At 40.5% G+C, this 17,161-nt stretch overlaps 1 protein-coding gene across 1 annotated transcript in view; it reads left to right on the top strand.

Moving 5' to 3' along the window:
• The first annotated feature begins 352 nt into the window (after positions 1–352).
• Positions 353–17,161, top strand: part of KCTD16 (potassium channel tetramerization domain containing 16) — a 272,277-nt gene continuing 255,468 nt past the window's right edge. Inside the window, exons 1-2 of the mRNA XM_075856535.1 lie at positions 353–892; positions 1,163–2,281. Of these exons, the coding sequence (XP_075712650.1) occupies positions 1,450–2,281 (832 nt within the window). The 5' untranslated portion in view covers positions 353–892; positions 1,163–1,449. The remainder of the gene's footprint in view (positions 893–1,162; positions 2,282–17,161) is intronic.

The raw sequence follows: 17,161 nt of genomic DNA, 5'->3' as shown, positions 1-17,161 counted from the left end.
CCTAATTCTAACAGAATGGATGGTTATTATCAGTAAAACCGTGGCAGTAGCCGGCTAGTATAAAATCTGTGTATGTGCGGTACGAGAGATAAGACTATAATTGCAAGACGAAGCTTTGTCCCTAATTGCTGTAATCTGCAACAACATAACCAATTAGAATCAATGCTTGATGTGACAACTTAAATGGAGGTTAATAGGTTAAATCACCCAGGGGATAGGTACGCCTTAAGCTGCTCTTCACACTTTCATATGTTCACCTGTTTAAAAGAAAGCTGCTGTTGACAGCCCACAAATGGATCCTCTGCTTTTATGTCTTCATTCACATCTATATTCCTTTAAGATGATGTAATAGTTATTTCCCTGGTTGGTTTCTTCCCTGCACTGCTGAAATAGCACCATCTCAGAACAGCCCTGGGAACTGTGGATCCACCCAGCTCAGCAGCTAGAGCAGGCTCAGCAACCAAGCATCAGAGCTCCCAGAGCTGAATTCTCAGCTGCTGCCCGCTCCTCCCGTCCCTTCCTCTGCTCTCCTGGAAGTATGCTAGCCTCTGTGTTCCTGCTAGTACTTGGGGTATCAGATGTGCATCCTGCTCCATGCTGGCTGGCTGTGGTGACTGGGAGGTTTTTTCAAGGCATTTAGAATCCAGCATCCCATCTGGAGAACGCTTTTTCCACTGCCCTAATAACAAGCCAGTCTTATTTTTAGTTTGCTTTTATTTGCTGACCACCACAACTGAAGGCATCACAGCCACTGCTACCCAGGAGCTGCTAACTTTCTACACTTGAGGACAGCTACACCTTTCCCATACTTTATTTTTTATTTTTATATTGATTTCTATTTGAGTGTATAAAAAGTGTCATCATTTCCATACGAAAGGATTATGCAACCCAGGTATAGTAATTTTATTATTGCATGCATATATATATATATATATATATATATATATATATATATATATGTGTTCTACCAATTTGCCAATGTAAATTGCATGCAGAGGTTTTAAAATGTCTATAGATACATTTTTATGCGCTTCTGTATTTTTCTATATACACATACACACACACACACACACACACACACACACACACACACACACACACACACACACACACACACACTTGCTATTTCTGTTAACTTCAAAAAAAAATTCTCTCTTGACAGATCCTTGTACGTCTGGTTGTTCGGTGTGACCTTGCATCCAGTGAGTTCAATGTGATCTATATCCTTCTTTTATACTGTTTTAGCAAGTGAATATTCAAGTGGATTTGATATAGGACACACAACAGACTGTTATGTTCATGACCAATTTTAACTGACTTCATGACCAAGCAATTCAGAATCGGAAGAGAGTTGTTGCACTTTGGGAATATACATATCAGTTTTCCACTTAAATTTTAAAATTCATGAACAATTTGTACCATAGTTAGTGGAATCTGTTAAAAAGCACAATGGCTCTGAGTGGAAACTGCAGAACTTATGCTCCACCTAGAGACCAAGGGACCATTCTGCAATCTTTTCCAGAGGTTGTTGAATTAAATGTCGGTGGGCAAGTTTACTTTACACGCCATTCAACTTTGACCAGTATACCCCATTCCTTGCTTTGGAAAATGTTCACCTCAAAAAGGGACTCTATAAATGACCTGGCCAAAGATGCCAAAGGACGATTCTTTATTGACCGAGATGGGTTTCTCTTCCGTTATGTGCTCGATTATCTCAGGGACAGGCAGGTGGTCTTGCCAGATCACTTCCCGGAAAAAGGAAGATTGAAAAGAGAAGCGGAATACTTTTTGCTCCCAGAACTTGTGAAGATCTTGGCACCTGATGAAGTAAAACAGAGCCCTGATGACTACTGCCACAGTGACTTTGAGGAAGTTTCGCAAGGAAGTGAAACCAGAATATGCCCATCATCTTCTTTGATGCCTTCAGACCGAAAATGGGGCTTCATCACTGTTGGTTACCGGGGATCTTGCACTATGGGCCGAGAAAGTCAAGCAGATGCAAAGTTTCGTAGAGTTCCAAGAATTCTGGTTTGTGGTCGTATCTCTCTGGCCAAAGAGGTTTTTGGCGAAACCCTAAATGAAAGCAGAGATCCGGACCGAGCTCCAGAAAAATACACATCAAGGTTTTATCTCAAGTTCAAGCATCTAGAGAGAGCATTTGACATGTTATCAGAATGTGGATTCCATATGGTAGCCTGTAACTCCTCAGTGACGGCTTCATTCGTCAATCAGTATACTGATGACAAGATCTGGTCCAGTTATACAGAATACGTTTTTTACCGTAAGTACTACTCAACCTAAAAAAACGTTAATTTTTGACAGAATGTGTGGTGTTAATTTGTAAGCACCAATGGTGAAATGAAACTTGAAATCCTATGGCTAGGTGGCACTAGAGGCCAGTGGAAATTTTATTAGGCTGGGGCTGACTGCTGTGCCTTACTTTATAAATCAACAGGATGTCATTCTCACACAGTAGCTAAGCATTTACAGCTAAAAGAAGGGGAGAAGCCAGGATAGGATTAAAGGAGGCAGTAAATCTTTTGATTTGCTCTCCTTTCATGCAAGATACTTAGAAATGAATTTTCAATACTTGGCTTTTATATTTATATAACTGGCACACTTGTTCAGTACATGTTTTTAGCACAGCTAGCCACAGGCTGCTCCTTTCTAGCTTTGTTTAAAGATTTAAAACCAAAAGGTATAAAAGTTGAATATGTTTATATTTTTATTGCCTAATCCTTTAAAGGTCAATTCAATGTAGAATGCAGCTTATGAATATAACTTTCTTCTTGTTTTAGGGTTTATACATGCAGTCCTTTTATAAGAAATATGTAGCCTAAACAGGTAGCATGCTTTTGAGGTTTTTGGCATTGTGAGGATACGTTTATGCTGTGTATGTAATTTATCTGGAGTATATTAACAAAAATAGACCCTTTCCCGGATGGGTAGGAGTCTTGGGAATTTAGCCAAACTGGTCCAACCCCCCCCCCCTCCCAACACCACCACCACACCACCCCTTAAGGCGTTGTTAAAAATTGAGCGGATTTCTATCCAAAAGATATATATATAAATAATTGTGGACTTGCCATTAAGGAGACATGGTTGACATTCTTAGGGGTCATGTCAGGTTGAGAACTCACACATATCAACTTGGGAGTCAGATGTAATATGTAAGTATTTGTGAAGGGAGTCTTCATCTTTGACATCATAATTTACCGACCTATCTGCGTTAGACGCTCAAATGATACATAATGTATGACAAATGTTACCTATTATATTTACTAGTTTCATGGCGTCCGCTTGGTATACACCACCAGCATCTTATAAAGTTATAATAATTACAAACATGTCGTGTAAATAACATATGAATTTGTCAAATGTTTAATTAGTGATGCATTACTTTTATGTATTACCAGTTGGCCGACTGTTCTGCCCTGGGTGCAAATGTATTTATTTTATTTTTTTGTGTGAAAACTGTAGGTTATTGATTTATACAGTTGGGATCTCCTGTCCTGGAGTTTTAGCAGGCTATATCAATTGCTGAGTAACGGCAGGGGCGAACATAATCTCCAATTCTACGAACTGGGTGGGTCTTGTTTTGACAACCAGTGATTTATTCCAGAACTCAGTTGAATGCAAATATGTAATAGCTTGGGCTAAGTTCACTGGAGTTTTTCTTACCAGCTCTCCGCTTTGGCTTATAGAGAGTGGTCCCCAAGCTAAGGACACACCTCTATGGAGTCCATATTCTCTAATCGGGCATATGGACAGGGGTTGTCTTTTATGAAACAACCTCTTTAAAGTGGCATTAAAATTATTTTATTGTTTACATTTTTGCATTTTTAATATATTAAACAGCCGTTACTTAAGGAGTATCTTCTGAGATTGGTAGAAGACAAGATTTTATTTCCTACAGCTACACATTAATACTCATGTCAGTGAAATTCAACAATCAGACTTAATGGTGTAGCCCGATAGGTGCCCTCAAATTGGTCAGATAAACCTAAGAAACACATATAGACCTGGTCAAAGTCTACCTTTTTTTCTTGCAATGAAACCTCTTATTGGTTTATGAAGTGGCTGTGGCTCACGTCAACCTACCGATACCATAATACCCTTGTACCAGTACGCCATTAATGCTTCAAATTCTTCTCTTAGGGTATGTTCACACGGCAGCCTCCGTTACGGCTGAAATTATGGAGCTGTTTTCAGGAGAAAACCGCTCCGGCATTTCAGACGTAATGGCATGTTGCAGGCGCTTTTCGCTGTGTCCATTACGGACGTAATTGGAGCTGTTTTTCCATGGTGTCAATGGAGAACGGCTCCATTTACGTCTCAAAAAGTGACATCTTTTGACAGCGGCGCGTAAAAAAAATTACCATCAGCACAGAACATCGTAAAGCCCATTCTAATGAAAGGGCAGATGTTTTCCCGACGCTTTGGAGCCGTATTTTTGGACGTAATTTGAGGCTAAAACGCCCGAATTACATCCGTAAATTGGGTGTGTGAACCCAGCCTTAGGCTCTGTTTGCACCTCACTTTTTCCTTCTAAGTATTCCTTGATGTATACCTCCGATGGAAAGGTTGCAACGTGTGCCGTTGTATAGTCATACAGTGGCATACGAGGCCCATTGACTCGCTTTGTAAAAAAAACCAAAGAACATGCCCCCCCCCCCATAGATACTTTTGGCGGATGTGATTACAACAAATGTTGGGCAATAACGAAATGTGAACGTAGTCTTATAGTATGTTTGTTTGTTTTTTAAGGATGTATTAGTACTCCTATCTCACTACTTAAACCAAAGTTATGCAAGCTGTAACTTCAACATCTTAACCCGTTAGTGATCGCCCATATGTGTTTTTACAGTGGCCACTAAGTGCTTTATTCCGATGCAGCAGCCTTTATACGGCGCTGCATCAGAATAAACCCCGCCGGGAGCAGGTAAATCCCCCTGCACGCTGAGGGCTGGGAGCAGACCTGCTGGCGTGGCCGGGATCGAGATCCGTATCGATCCATCTGAGTGGTTTAGAAGGAGACTACTCCCACCGGCACACCGCTCTGCGATCGATCGCAGGGTGCCAGAGGCTTCTATGGCAGCCGGGAGCCTAACAAAGGCCCCCAGGTCTGCCTCTAGTTGATGCCTCTTTGTTTTACACTGACAGGCATAATACACTGCAATACAGAAGTATTGCTGCGTATTATAAAAGCGATCAGATGATCGCATAGTAAAGTCCCCTAGTGGGACTAATAAAGTAAAAAAAGTGTAATAACGTTTATAATAAATATCCCAATTTAAAAAATTAAAAACCCACACTTTCACCTTACAAAATTATTTTTTATAAAAAAAACAAAGTGAAAAAATAACACATTTGGTATTGTCGTGTCCGTAAACAACCCCACCTATAAAGCGATCACTATATTCAACCCACTCGGTGAATGTCGTAAAAAATAAATAAAATTAAAAAACCATGCCAGAGTTCCTGTTTTCTGTTTGTCCTGCCTACAAAAAAATTGGACAAAGTGATCAAAGTCGCATGTACTCCAAAATGGTACTGATAAAAACTACAAGTCATCCTGCATAAAAAGCCCTCATACAACTGCATCGGCAGAAAAATAAAGTTATGGCTCCTAAAATATGGAGACACAAAAACAAATAATTTTGAAAAAAGTGTTTTTATGGTGTAAAAGTAGTAAAACATACAAAATGTATATAAATTTGGGTATTGCCGCAATCTTAACGACCAACTGAATAAAGTTGTTTATACAGCACGGTAAACGGTGTAAATTTAGGACACCAAAGTGTGGAGTAATTGCTGGGTTCTATTTTATCCCTCTCTCCCAAAAAAAGTTAATTAAAAGTTAATCAAACTATATGTACCCCAAAATGGTGCTATTGAAATACTTATCCCCCAAAAAACAAGTATACAACCTGTCAATGGAAAAATAAAGACTTTGTAGATCTTTGAATGCAACGATGGAGAAATGTAAAAAATAGCTTGGTCAATGAGGTCTAAACTAGGCTGGCCATTAAAGGGTTAAACTAGGGCGATTACCATTCAAAACAGCTCCTATTCAGCATTTAATTAGTTACTAGCTGGTACTACATGTAAATGTAAATTATATTGCACTGGCTTCACTTTCTGGATCAGTTGATCTCCGTGAAATAATTCTATGGTCCTTAGGGATTGTGTAACATACAATTAAGTAAATCTCTAAAATGTTTGTATTTTCATTAGATCTATATTTATTGTTGCATTCTACCAATGTTTATTATTAGATTGCACCTTATTAGTTATCATATTGCGAGCAAATTAATATTGATCAAAAAGGACCAGGTCAGTTTAGTTTTAGGGCAAGATCCAAGAGGGCTGCTACTGGGCATGGGAGTATTTTTATTTCCCGTCACAATAAGGCTTTATTCAGACGAACGGGAATTACATCCGTGCAACGCGTGTGATTTTCACGCGCGTCGCACGGACCTATATTAGTCTATGGGGGCTATAGTCTTACTCCGCGTGAGTCCGCTGAAAAAAAGTCTCAACATGTCCGTTCTTTTGGCATTTTGCGTGAATCACGCACCCATTGAAGTCAATGGGTGCTTGAAAACCACGCATGCCGCACGGAAGCAGTTCCGTGCTAACTGCGTGAAATGCACCACGTGCATTTCTGTTTACAAACATCCAAATGGAGTGTCATAATGATGGCGGCTGCGCGAAAAGCACGCAGCCGCGCATCATATGCTGCCACACGGAGCTGTTAAGTGGCTTTGGCGCAGGCAAAACACTGCGTTTTTGCGTGCGCAAAAACGCCACGCTCGTGTGATTCCAGCCTAAGAGGTGCAGGGGAAGAAAGAGCCACCCTTTTTCTCTACCTGGAATGCAAACAAACATGGGGACCTCCTCTCCCTGGATGGCAGATATAAAGAACCTCCTCTATTCTATGCTACCACCGGGCTGCTTAGAGAGCGAGAATCTCACCTACGAATATAATTGGGCCCAAATAAGAGTAAATCTCACCACCTACAAAGAAAAACCGGCCGTCAAAAAATGGGACATGCCCTATTTTCTGCTGGGTACCCGGCCGCCCAGCTCCCATAGAAGTCTATGGGGCCGGGTAATACACGGCCATCACCGGAATGTGTCCCGAGTGATGGCCTTGTATTCCGTCACTCGTGCTCTCTCTCCTCCTCCTCCTCACAGTGCAGAGTGCGTGTGAGGAGGAGGGTCTTTTTTTTGCTCCCTGTAGGAGTCGGAATCCCCAATCCTCGGCCGGGGATTGGGGATTCCGCTACAGGAGAAGTGCGTGACTACACTGTCCATATATGGACACAGTGACGTCACTCACTTCTGAAGCGGAATTCCCGACCTGTATATATGGACATTGAAGTCAGTTACTTCTCCTGGAATGTGTGGGGGGGGGCTGGGTGGCATCACCTACCGGGGGCTGGGTGGCATCACCTACCGGGGGCTTGGTGGCATCACCTACCGGGGGCTGGGTGGCATCACCTGCAGAGGGCAGGGTGGCATTATCTACAGCGAGCTGTGTGTGGCAACAAATTTAAATGAAATTCATCCGATTTTTAAAACGGACAGGGATAAAAACGGATGCAAATCGGGTCCAAATCGGCCGGTAAAAACGGCAACACGGCCCGGAACGGAATCGGAACGGATGCAAACTGGATGCAAACCGGCTGGGAAAATCAGCCGATTTTCCCGGCCGACACTCGGACCCTGTCGTGTGAATGAGGCCTTAGGGCTTATTCACACAAATGTTGACTGTCCGTGTGACGGCCATTACAACAGCCGTCACACGGACGCATGTATTTCTACTGACTGTATAAATGTTCCGTTGGAAAATAGAACATGTCCTATTTTCTCCTGTTTTAACTGATCCCTCCATAGATTCCAGTCTTTGGGGATCCGTGAAATCCATTTTTCGCATCCGTTTCCCCATGTTGGTCTGAAAAAGGCCTACGCAGATGGGTCGTCGTCCATAGATCAGGCCCTAAAACTTCATATTATAAACAAGTGCAATAAGACTCTGTTAAGCCATGTAAAAAAAAAAATAATAGTGGATAAATCAATAATAAGTGAAGAAAATTTGTTAGAAACCAGGTCAAATTGTGAGGCATACCGACTAGAACCATGGGGGGATCCAAACCCCAAGATGTCGCACGTGGCTTCTTCTGGCAGCTAAGATTATATCGGAGCGGGTAGTTTGAAACGGTGCCCTTGTTTCTTAGAATGAGGCGCTGACGACTTTTACATATTACTAAATTCTGTGTAATGTGAAATAAAACATGGTACTTTCTTGATCCCGCAGCACTCCGTGTTTCAAGGGTGAGTGAGTAGGCTTCCACGCCAACGTATAAAAAATGGGAACTCCAAGGTATTCTGCAATAAGTGATATTTTATTTCACATATAGCGAAAAGTAGTAATCCATTACCTAACAGCGACCGAGGTCGCGAGCGCCGCATATCCATATCCACGGACGTAATCCATATCTGAAGGTCAAATGTATAGACCGAAACGTTAAATCTATTTTTGGATTACTACTTTTCGCTATATTTGAAATAAAATATCACTTATTGCATAATACCTTGGAGTGCCGAGTTGCCATTTTTTATGTGAAATCATGATTTTAAATATCAATCAATCCTATGAACTTTGAATCTCATGAAAACAGATTACTGAGATATTTGAGAGCACATTTTATGTATTTTACTTCTGAAGTCACAATTGGGCTTCGTTCACATATGCATTGAAGATGTGAACTAAGTTCACATCAGTCGTTTTGACTGAATCAATACTGTAGTCAACTGCGCTCTTCATTCCGTCAAAACGACGGAACCCTTAAAAAAAACGGTGACAAACGGAAATCATTTGCACCGGATCCGTCACCATTGAAACAAAAGGTGATGCAAACGGAAACCTATGGTTTCAGTTTGGATACCGTTCATGGCTTCCCCTGATGGAAGGGTCCGACGGAACCCATGAACAGAGTCCCAACGCAGATGTAACCTAAGGGTATGTTCACACGCTTAGCAAAAAACGTCTGAAAATACGGAGCTGTTTTCAAGCGAAAACAGCTCCTGATTTTCAGACGTTTTTGTAGCAACTTGCGTTTTTTGGTGCGTATTTTACGGCCATTTTTGGAGCTGTTTTTCAATGGAGTCAATGAAAAACGCCTCCAAAATCGTACCGAGAAATGACCTGCACTTTTGACGCGGCGTCATTTTCCACGCCGTATTTTGACAACGACGCGTAAAATATGCCTCGTGGGAACAGAACACCGTAAATCCCATTGTAAGCAATGGGCAGATGTTTGGAGGCGTAATGGTGCAGGTTTTTCAGGCGTAATTCGAGGCGTAAACGTCCCGAATTACGTCTGAAACCACTGCGTGTGAACATACCCTTAGCCTTATACAGCTGTTTACACAATAGATGGGAAGGATCCTCTTGTAAAATCGCCCTGTTCACACTGAGGTTTTTTTTTGCAAGCAGAAAAATCTGCCTCAAAATTCTTGCATGAATTTTGAGTCGGATTTTGACATGCCTGAAAACTCTTGCCGCTGTTTTTGCAGTGTTTTTCGGCTGTGCCCATTTCTCTACCCAACGTTGATTTTAGTGAGAGGCAGGAGGCGGAACCACGACAAGTAAAAGAACATGTCTCCTTTTTCCTGCTAGCTGCTCAAAGCCGCTCCAGGAAAAAACGCCTCCACCTTTCGTGAGAGGCGGTTTTGGCTGTATTTTGGCACGTTTTTTTCTGCGTCAAAATCGGCATAAGCTGTGTCTCTCCTCCTTTTTTATTTTTTATATATAAATGCAGCGTATCCGACTCGTGGGAACCTGGCTTTGGAGCTCTCTAGGCTTTTTTTTTTTGGTTCTAATGAATCAAACTCTATAGCACCATATGGATCAATGTGCGATTTTAACACTGATACAATAAGCCAGTCTGAATTGAGCCTAGCTCAACATTTAGCCTTTGCTTATGTGCCGTACATAGTTATGTTTACATTTTTTAGGAGATGGTTCTAGGCAATGTCCCATAGAAAACCACAATCGCAGCTTTCACATGTAGTTTTCCTGTATATGTGTGTGTGTTACAGTAGGTCAAAACTCTGGGCCACATTTAGGTGCTAGTATCAGCTAGGGCCCAATGGGCATTGGATGACTTTGGTGATTTGGATAAAACTTCTCTACAGTGTGTCTGTAAAGCCTAGGGTGGGGTAGACTGGGGGCGCCACTATAACACTCTGTTGCCCAAAGTTCCACTTACACCTGCACCCAACCCTGGACACACTAAATTTAAGGAAACGCAGACTTGAACATCGCCTGTGAAGTTCATGACCGCCAGTCTGTATACAGGAGGTTAGTTATTATTGATCATTCCTTAGAACTCTCATTGTTCTACCTATTTGGAATATCCCAGTTCAGATTTATTTTGGTATCCTATCCAAAATTTACAAATTCCTGGAATGGAGAGAAAAACCGGTCAATCTTCTGAAAGCAGAGTGCTGGTAATGCGCTGCTTACATTCAGCGTACTTTGTGTTCTCTTTATATTCTCTCTTTTACTAATACAGTTCCTCCAATTATCCCTATTTAACCAGTTTGTCTTATGTTTTTATTAGTATTGCATCTCTCCTTACGATCTCTTCAAACTAGCTATTTATATCCAGTTTATTCTATCACTAAACTTTTTCTCTGTGAAGTCACCTCCTTTTTATTTTTTTAATTCCATTTACTTGACATTCTCTAAGCTGTCATCCTCTTTCGTCCTCAGACCTTGAACTCTACTGGTCTCCTCCTTGCAACATATCATTATTGTTACCCTTTATTCCTGTGCTGACCTCATTCAATCTTCTCTTTATCTTTTTGAGACTATATTTTCCCCTTTGCTTGCATGGGGATCTTATAGCCTCGTTTTTTAATCCTAAATGTATTCACCTCTGGCTGACCAGATTTGCAGAAAAGCCTCTGAATTTTGACAGGATAAACAATAGATAATTGTTCTCTGTCAACACGTCATCCTATATGTAGACTTGCTAATCTTTGTGCTTCCTTGTTGAAAATGCAACTTTAAATAACTGCTTAAAGTGTAATGATAAATTGCAGTGTAACTTTTTGAAAACGTAAATACGGACTTGGGCCTTATTCACACGAACGTTGAATACGTCCATTTGACGGCCGTTCAGACAACAGCCGTCACGCGGACCTATGCATGTCCTATACTTGTATGTTTTCTGCGCATCACACACCCATTGAAGTCTATCGTTGCGTGAGAATCATGGACAGCACACGGACACATATCCGTGTGCTGTCCGTGCTTCAAGCACGAGTTCATAAGAAATTAAGAGAAAAAAAAATTAAAAATAAAGAAAGTTGAACATAAACTGACATCAACTGGTGCCACACGGAACATACAGATGCCAAACGGAACTGAAACGCGTGACAAACTTTTCCGTTCTTGGTGGATGCAAAATGGAGACGTTCGTCTGAATAAGGCCTTAATCTGATAATTGAAAAGTCCCAGAATGTACCAGATATGTGCTCTTTATTCTGTAATTGTCTCCTGGTGCTCATCTGGAGAAATGTGTATAATGGGGGAAATTGGGCCGTTTGCCTTTTTGTGTCTTGGGCGTTCAAATTCCTGTCATACAGGTTCAGACGACTGATGCGATTTTCCTCAGAGCCCTTAAATCAGGTTAGGCAAATGTGACTAATACAGTGTTAAGCCATTTCTGTTATTTATATAGCTCCAGCATATTCCGCAGTGCTGTACAGAAGTTGTCCTCCCAATCTAAATACCCTATCTGTATATTTCTGGGGTGTGGGAGGATACTAGAGTAAACCCACAAACTCCACGCAGATGTTGTAAATTGTCAGATTTGAAGCCAGGACTCGTGTTGGGGTATGTTCACACGCTAAAGTAAAAACGGCTGTAAAATTTCCGAGCGGTTTTCAAGGGAAAATTGCCTCTGATTTACAGCTGTTTTTAAAGCATCAAAAGTTTTTTGGAGCTGTTTTTCTATTGACGCAATGAAACGGCTCATGAAGTGACAATGCACTGCGTTAAACGCCCTGTCTGAACGAAACTCTGTTTTTTTTCCATTGAAAACAATGGGCAGATATTTGGAAGCGTACAGCTTCTATTTTTTTTTCAGGCTTTTTTAAGGTGTTTACGCCACAAAAAACAGCTGAAAACACAGCTTGTCAACATACCCTTAGAGGGCAATAGTGCTAACCATCAAACATGTTGTTCGTTGTTAGGCAAGAGCAGCAAAAATCTGGAGCAGACATTGCTGGTAATTGGAGATGAGCGAACTTATGAGAAGTTCGGTTCGGCTGGTAGGCCGAATTTCACCAAAAAGTTTGATTCTGACCGAACCTGTAATTTCTGTGCGACGAGCATGGTACTGTCCAGGGTGCTTAAAGAGTTAATGGGCTGCACTAACTCTTTCAGCAACCTTGACAGTACATGCTCGGCGTGCGGAAAATAAAATTTTAATGCAATAAAAAAAAAAATACGTTCATTCCTCCTGTCCGGCCTCCAGCGATGACGTTTCATGTCGCCGCTGCAGCCAATCACAGGCTGTAGTGGCGGTCATGCACGTCAGGATGACGTCAGAAGGCCGGCCTCCAGGGATGACGCTTCATCCCACGTGACCGCCTCTGCAGCCAATTACAAGCTGCAGCCGCCTCTGCAGCCAATCACAGGCTGCAGCCGCCTCTGCAGCCAATCACAGGCTGCTGCGTCAGGAAAGAAGGTCGGTCTGGAGGAAGAAGAGGGACTCGTCACCAAGACAATGACCGGGTACGAATGAAATGCTTTTTATTTTACTTTTAATCAGCAGCCTCTTTTCTCTATCAGTGATTGATAGAGACAAGTGGCTGCCGATTAGTATAATATTTTTGTAATGTTTTTTCTGCCCGCCCGGGTTCGGTCAAAACGTGTTCGGCCGAACCCGGTGAAGTTCGGATTCGCTGTGAACCGAACTTTTCGCGATGTTTGGACCGAAACCGGGTTCGGTTGTCCCGGTTCGCTCATCTCTACTGGTAATGATGCCTGGATTCTCCTACAGACTCTGCAACTGACAATGGTAGGTATGGTAGCGGAGCGGAAGGATATGGCTGCTTTTTAATTAATATATATATATATATATATATATATATATATATATATATATATATATATATATATATAATTTTTTTTATTATTTTTTTCTTCCCCAAATACTCCTTTGTGAATAGCATCTTTATAAAACACATGTTCATTTGTAAAGACTCAATAAACGTGATATGTTTGTCATAATAATTCCAAAGATCTCAACCATGGACTTGTAATGATATTCCAACCCAATACACTATATGGCAATGCTATGTTACTTGATGCATCATTTATGGTCTGATTTCACAATTCCGTAATTGAATTATGAAGCGGACAGCTAAGGACTCATTAAAATGAAAGTCTGTATTCTATCCCTCTCACCATGAATACAGGCAAGCAAATTCATTTTTTACTGCTCTGCTTAGAATTTGAGAATCTCAGTTCTGTGCATATTTGCTGCTGAATGAAAATCTCTAGGGTGAACTTAAAAGTGAATGTTCAGATTGGGGAATGTATTACACACCATTATATATTTTCTATAATGTGGAGGGGTTTTAAACTTTCTTTATCACGAGGAGGCACTTTAAAATTTCCTTCATTGGTATTAAAAAAATAATTAAAAAAAAAAATATATATATATATATATATATATATACCATCAATCTAACTAAGTAGCAAGCACCGATTACATGGAATGCGAGAGGATTTAAGAAAACATGTGGGATATATATATATGTGTGTGTGTGTGTGTGTATGTGTATATATATATATCTCTATATCTCTACATCGGAGCACAAAAGTCAAGTGAGATCACTAGTGAAACTGCTTCTATTTTATATTATCTCAATAGCTACAAAATATTTACATAAATGTAAGAATTTCTTAGTATTTTCTATGTCTTTTATTTTTAAAGGGGTTTTCCCATAATCAATAATTTTATCACCCATCTACAGGATAGGTGATAAATGGGTAATGAGTTTACCGTGCCTCTGGGAGTCCCGTAGGAATGGAACGGTAGTTTACGTGCTCGGCCACCTCTCCATTTCTGTGGGGCAGCCAAAGATGGCCCTCGGCAGCCCCATATAAATAGAGCGGTGGTTGAGCATGCAGAGTATTGCTTAAGAATAGGGTAGAGGCATTGGTGTAGCAGTTGGACAGAAAAAGGAGCCTTGCTGCTGCATTAAGGGTCAAATGGAGTGGAGAGAGTTTAGAGAGGAGAAGACAGAATTAATGAGTTACAGTAGTCAAGATGAGACTAACCAGTTCTAGTTTTAGAGGTTATGATAAAACAGGAAAAATGGAACAAGGTTTTACTGGGTCATTCCGTGTATATTCTTGTTAAGGGTTTACTTAGATTTTTGGACATCCGTTAATCATGTCATTAAACGCCAGCTTTAAAGTATAGGTTTCACTTTAGTGATTGGAAGGAGAACCTATAATAGAGCAGGACAGTGGTGGGTCTCTGTGGAACCTGGGAGAGATGGAGACCAGCAGTAGGACACAGAGGAAGATTTCCAGGGTAATTATGTTGTAAAGTTTTATCTTTTTTTATTCTTTTTCAAATCTATTCTAACCTGTTTTTCATATTGAAATGAGATTAATATAATTCAAAACAGTTAAATAACCTCATCTGAGATTTGCTTCTATCAAACACTGGCATGCTTACATTTTCAATTACATCCAGAGCCAAATCAATCTTCCTTTAATTAGCAAGATAATATCGCTTAACGATCTTCATATCTATTAAACAAACATCAAAAAGTTGAGGATGTATATTTTTTTAGAATTAAACAGTTTTTTTGATTATTGTCCACATACCATTTACATATTGCATGCTAATCCAGTAGAGATAAAAACTGCATATATTGGAATGATTACATTCACTATGATGCATATTTATTGCATTACCTTCAAATCTATTTGACGGACAGCTTGGTTTTTATTAGGTTTCTAGTGGGATATTACATCTTATGTGCTATTATAATTATTTAATTAGTAACTGCCAACTGTGTTTATATAAGCAGTAATTCATCAAGCTGTTGCTTCTGTGTTAATGAATTGTAACCAAGGGAGGTTCTCAAAAGCAACCAGTTATCTGAATACGAACGTGTCCTTAGCAGATTTGGCACCGAAGCCACCGAACAAACACCACTGTTAATTAAAATCCGTCTTTTTATTGGCTCTCTTTAGTGGATTTCACTAGCCAAATCCCTTTTCTGACCCCTAAAGTTGTAATGATCTTTTTTGCAACCTGTGGCTTTTTTGTCAAACTGGCAACTTTTTCTAAATGTTTGGGTTATAGAAAATGTGGCTGGAATATAAATTCGAGTGCATATGCAGTAGAAAATATAGGCTATGATGGCAAAAATATGACTCGTTGAATATACCTGGGAAAACATATACTTTAGGTTAGTTGGGCCTCCCTGAGGTGCCCATAGTTTTTGGAGGCATGGCATGGCTCCCATGTGCCCTTAATTTTGTGTGGCAGTCACGTTGATGCCTTTGTCCCCACAGAGGTGCTCTATAACAGATTGCTTCGTCCAGGAGGACGTTCTCTGTAGATCAGCACAGAAACCAGAAGTTTGAAGTATGCAGGAGCACACTTAACATAACTTTCTTCTTGCAGCAGAGGACACAAGGGCGTGGATAGATAAAAATTGTGTTGACTGTTGGCACTGTGCCGGTTACTGGGACCACTTTGCCCTCTAGGCAGTTTGATCGACTCTGGGTCACCATAAATGCCCTGGGGGACTGTAGCCAGTAATGTGAGAACTAAACACGTTATCCACACCACTTCTACATGGATTTTGACCATTGCTGATGCGTAGATATCACATGGTTCAGCTGGTAAGGCCCTGGAAGAAAGTCTGAAGCCCTGCTTAAAGCAGTTGTCTCAGATGTGAGTTTTTTTTTATTTTTTATTAGGGGCTGGAAATGAAATAAATAAAACAAAAAAGCAATACTTGCCTATCCTTGCCCCCGGCGATCCAGTGCTGTCGTTCAGGCAGCAGTCCCGACAGTGGTGCTTTACATGCATGTAGCACATGACTGCTACAGCTAATTAAAGGGCTCAGCGGTCGTATGTTGTATTTCTGGAATTACGCTAGAAATACAATTCGTCACCAGTCAGCCCCGCTAAACCTTCATTGCGTGCTTGTAAGCCACCAACGGTACTGCTGCCGGAGAGTCAGTGCTGGATTTCAAGGGGCAAGGATAGGTAAGTAATGCTTTTTTGGTTTATTTAAATTCCAGCCCCTAATAAAAAAAAAAAATCACATCCCAAATAACCCCTTTAAGGTAATGTTCTTGTATTTGTACATTAGTAGGTATATTTGTTTGCACAGTGGAGGGCGGGTAAAATTCAGCTCAGTCCTTTAAGCAGTTGCTTATAAAGATTTTATCCCCGTTAACTTGCGTGAAATAAATTCTGAAATCTCATGATGTACATACAGTAGGTTGTGTTCACAAATTTACTATATTGTGAGTCCACAAACTAATTTGACTAATTCCATAGGAATCCTTCTGTCACGGTGCAATTTCAATAGAAGGATGCTAAAATGTTTAGCAGTCCTTCTGAATTGCCATCCAGGCCATTCCATTTAGGTCCAACATTAACATTCTAGTTTTATGGGGAGGAAGTTCTTGCTCCTATTCATAAAATATTCTTAGTTTCTTCATATTTACTGTGGATATTAGTGTTGATATCTGGAAATATATAGTGGGAACGACACTAATCTTTTTGGAGTTCCCATAGCATACTAATCGGTAACTTCACTGTAAATTTGTAGTGTATATTTTGCCAAACACAGGTTTGTTGTTTTTTTTTATTATTTCTTGAATTCCCAGTGCAGCCCTACAGTGTAATAATAATAAAAAAAACTTATGCCATTAACCATTCAAAATAAAGTTTTCCCACAGACTTCAATTATACCAGAGGAATATTGATTTTGCAATTTTCTCAGAATTGTAACATGTTTGACCCCGAAGTATAGCTGTGGCTTAAAACGCTAATCTAGGTTCTTATTGGGACTAATTTATTTGCAATGACTG

Source organism: Rhinoderma darwinii, chromosome 3 (assembly GCF_050947455.1).
Source record: "Rhinoderma darwinii isolate aRhiDar2 chromosome 3, aRhiDar2.hap1, whole genome shotgun sequence".
Classification (NCBI taxonomy): Eukaryota; Metazoa; Chordata; class Amphibia; order Anura; family Rhinodermatidae; genus Rhinoderma; species Rhinoderma darwinii.
This window is presented reverse-complemented; position numbering and strand designations above follow the sequence as displayed.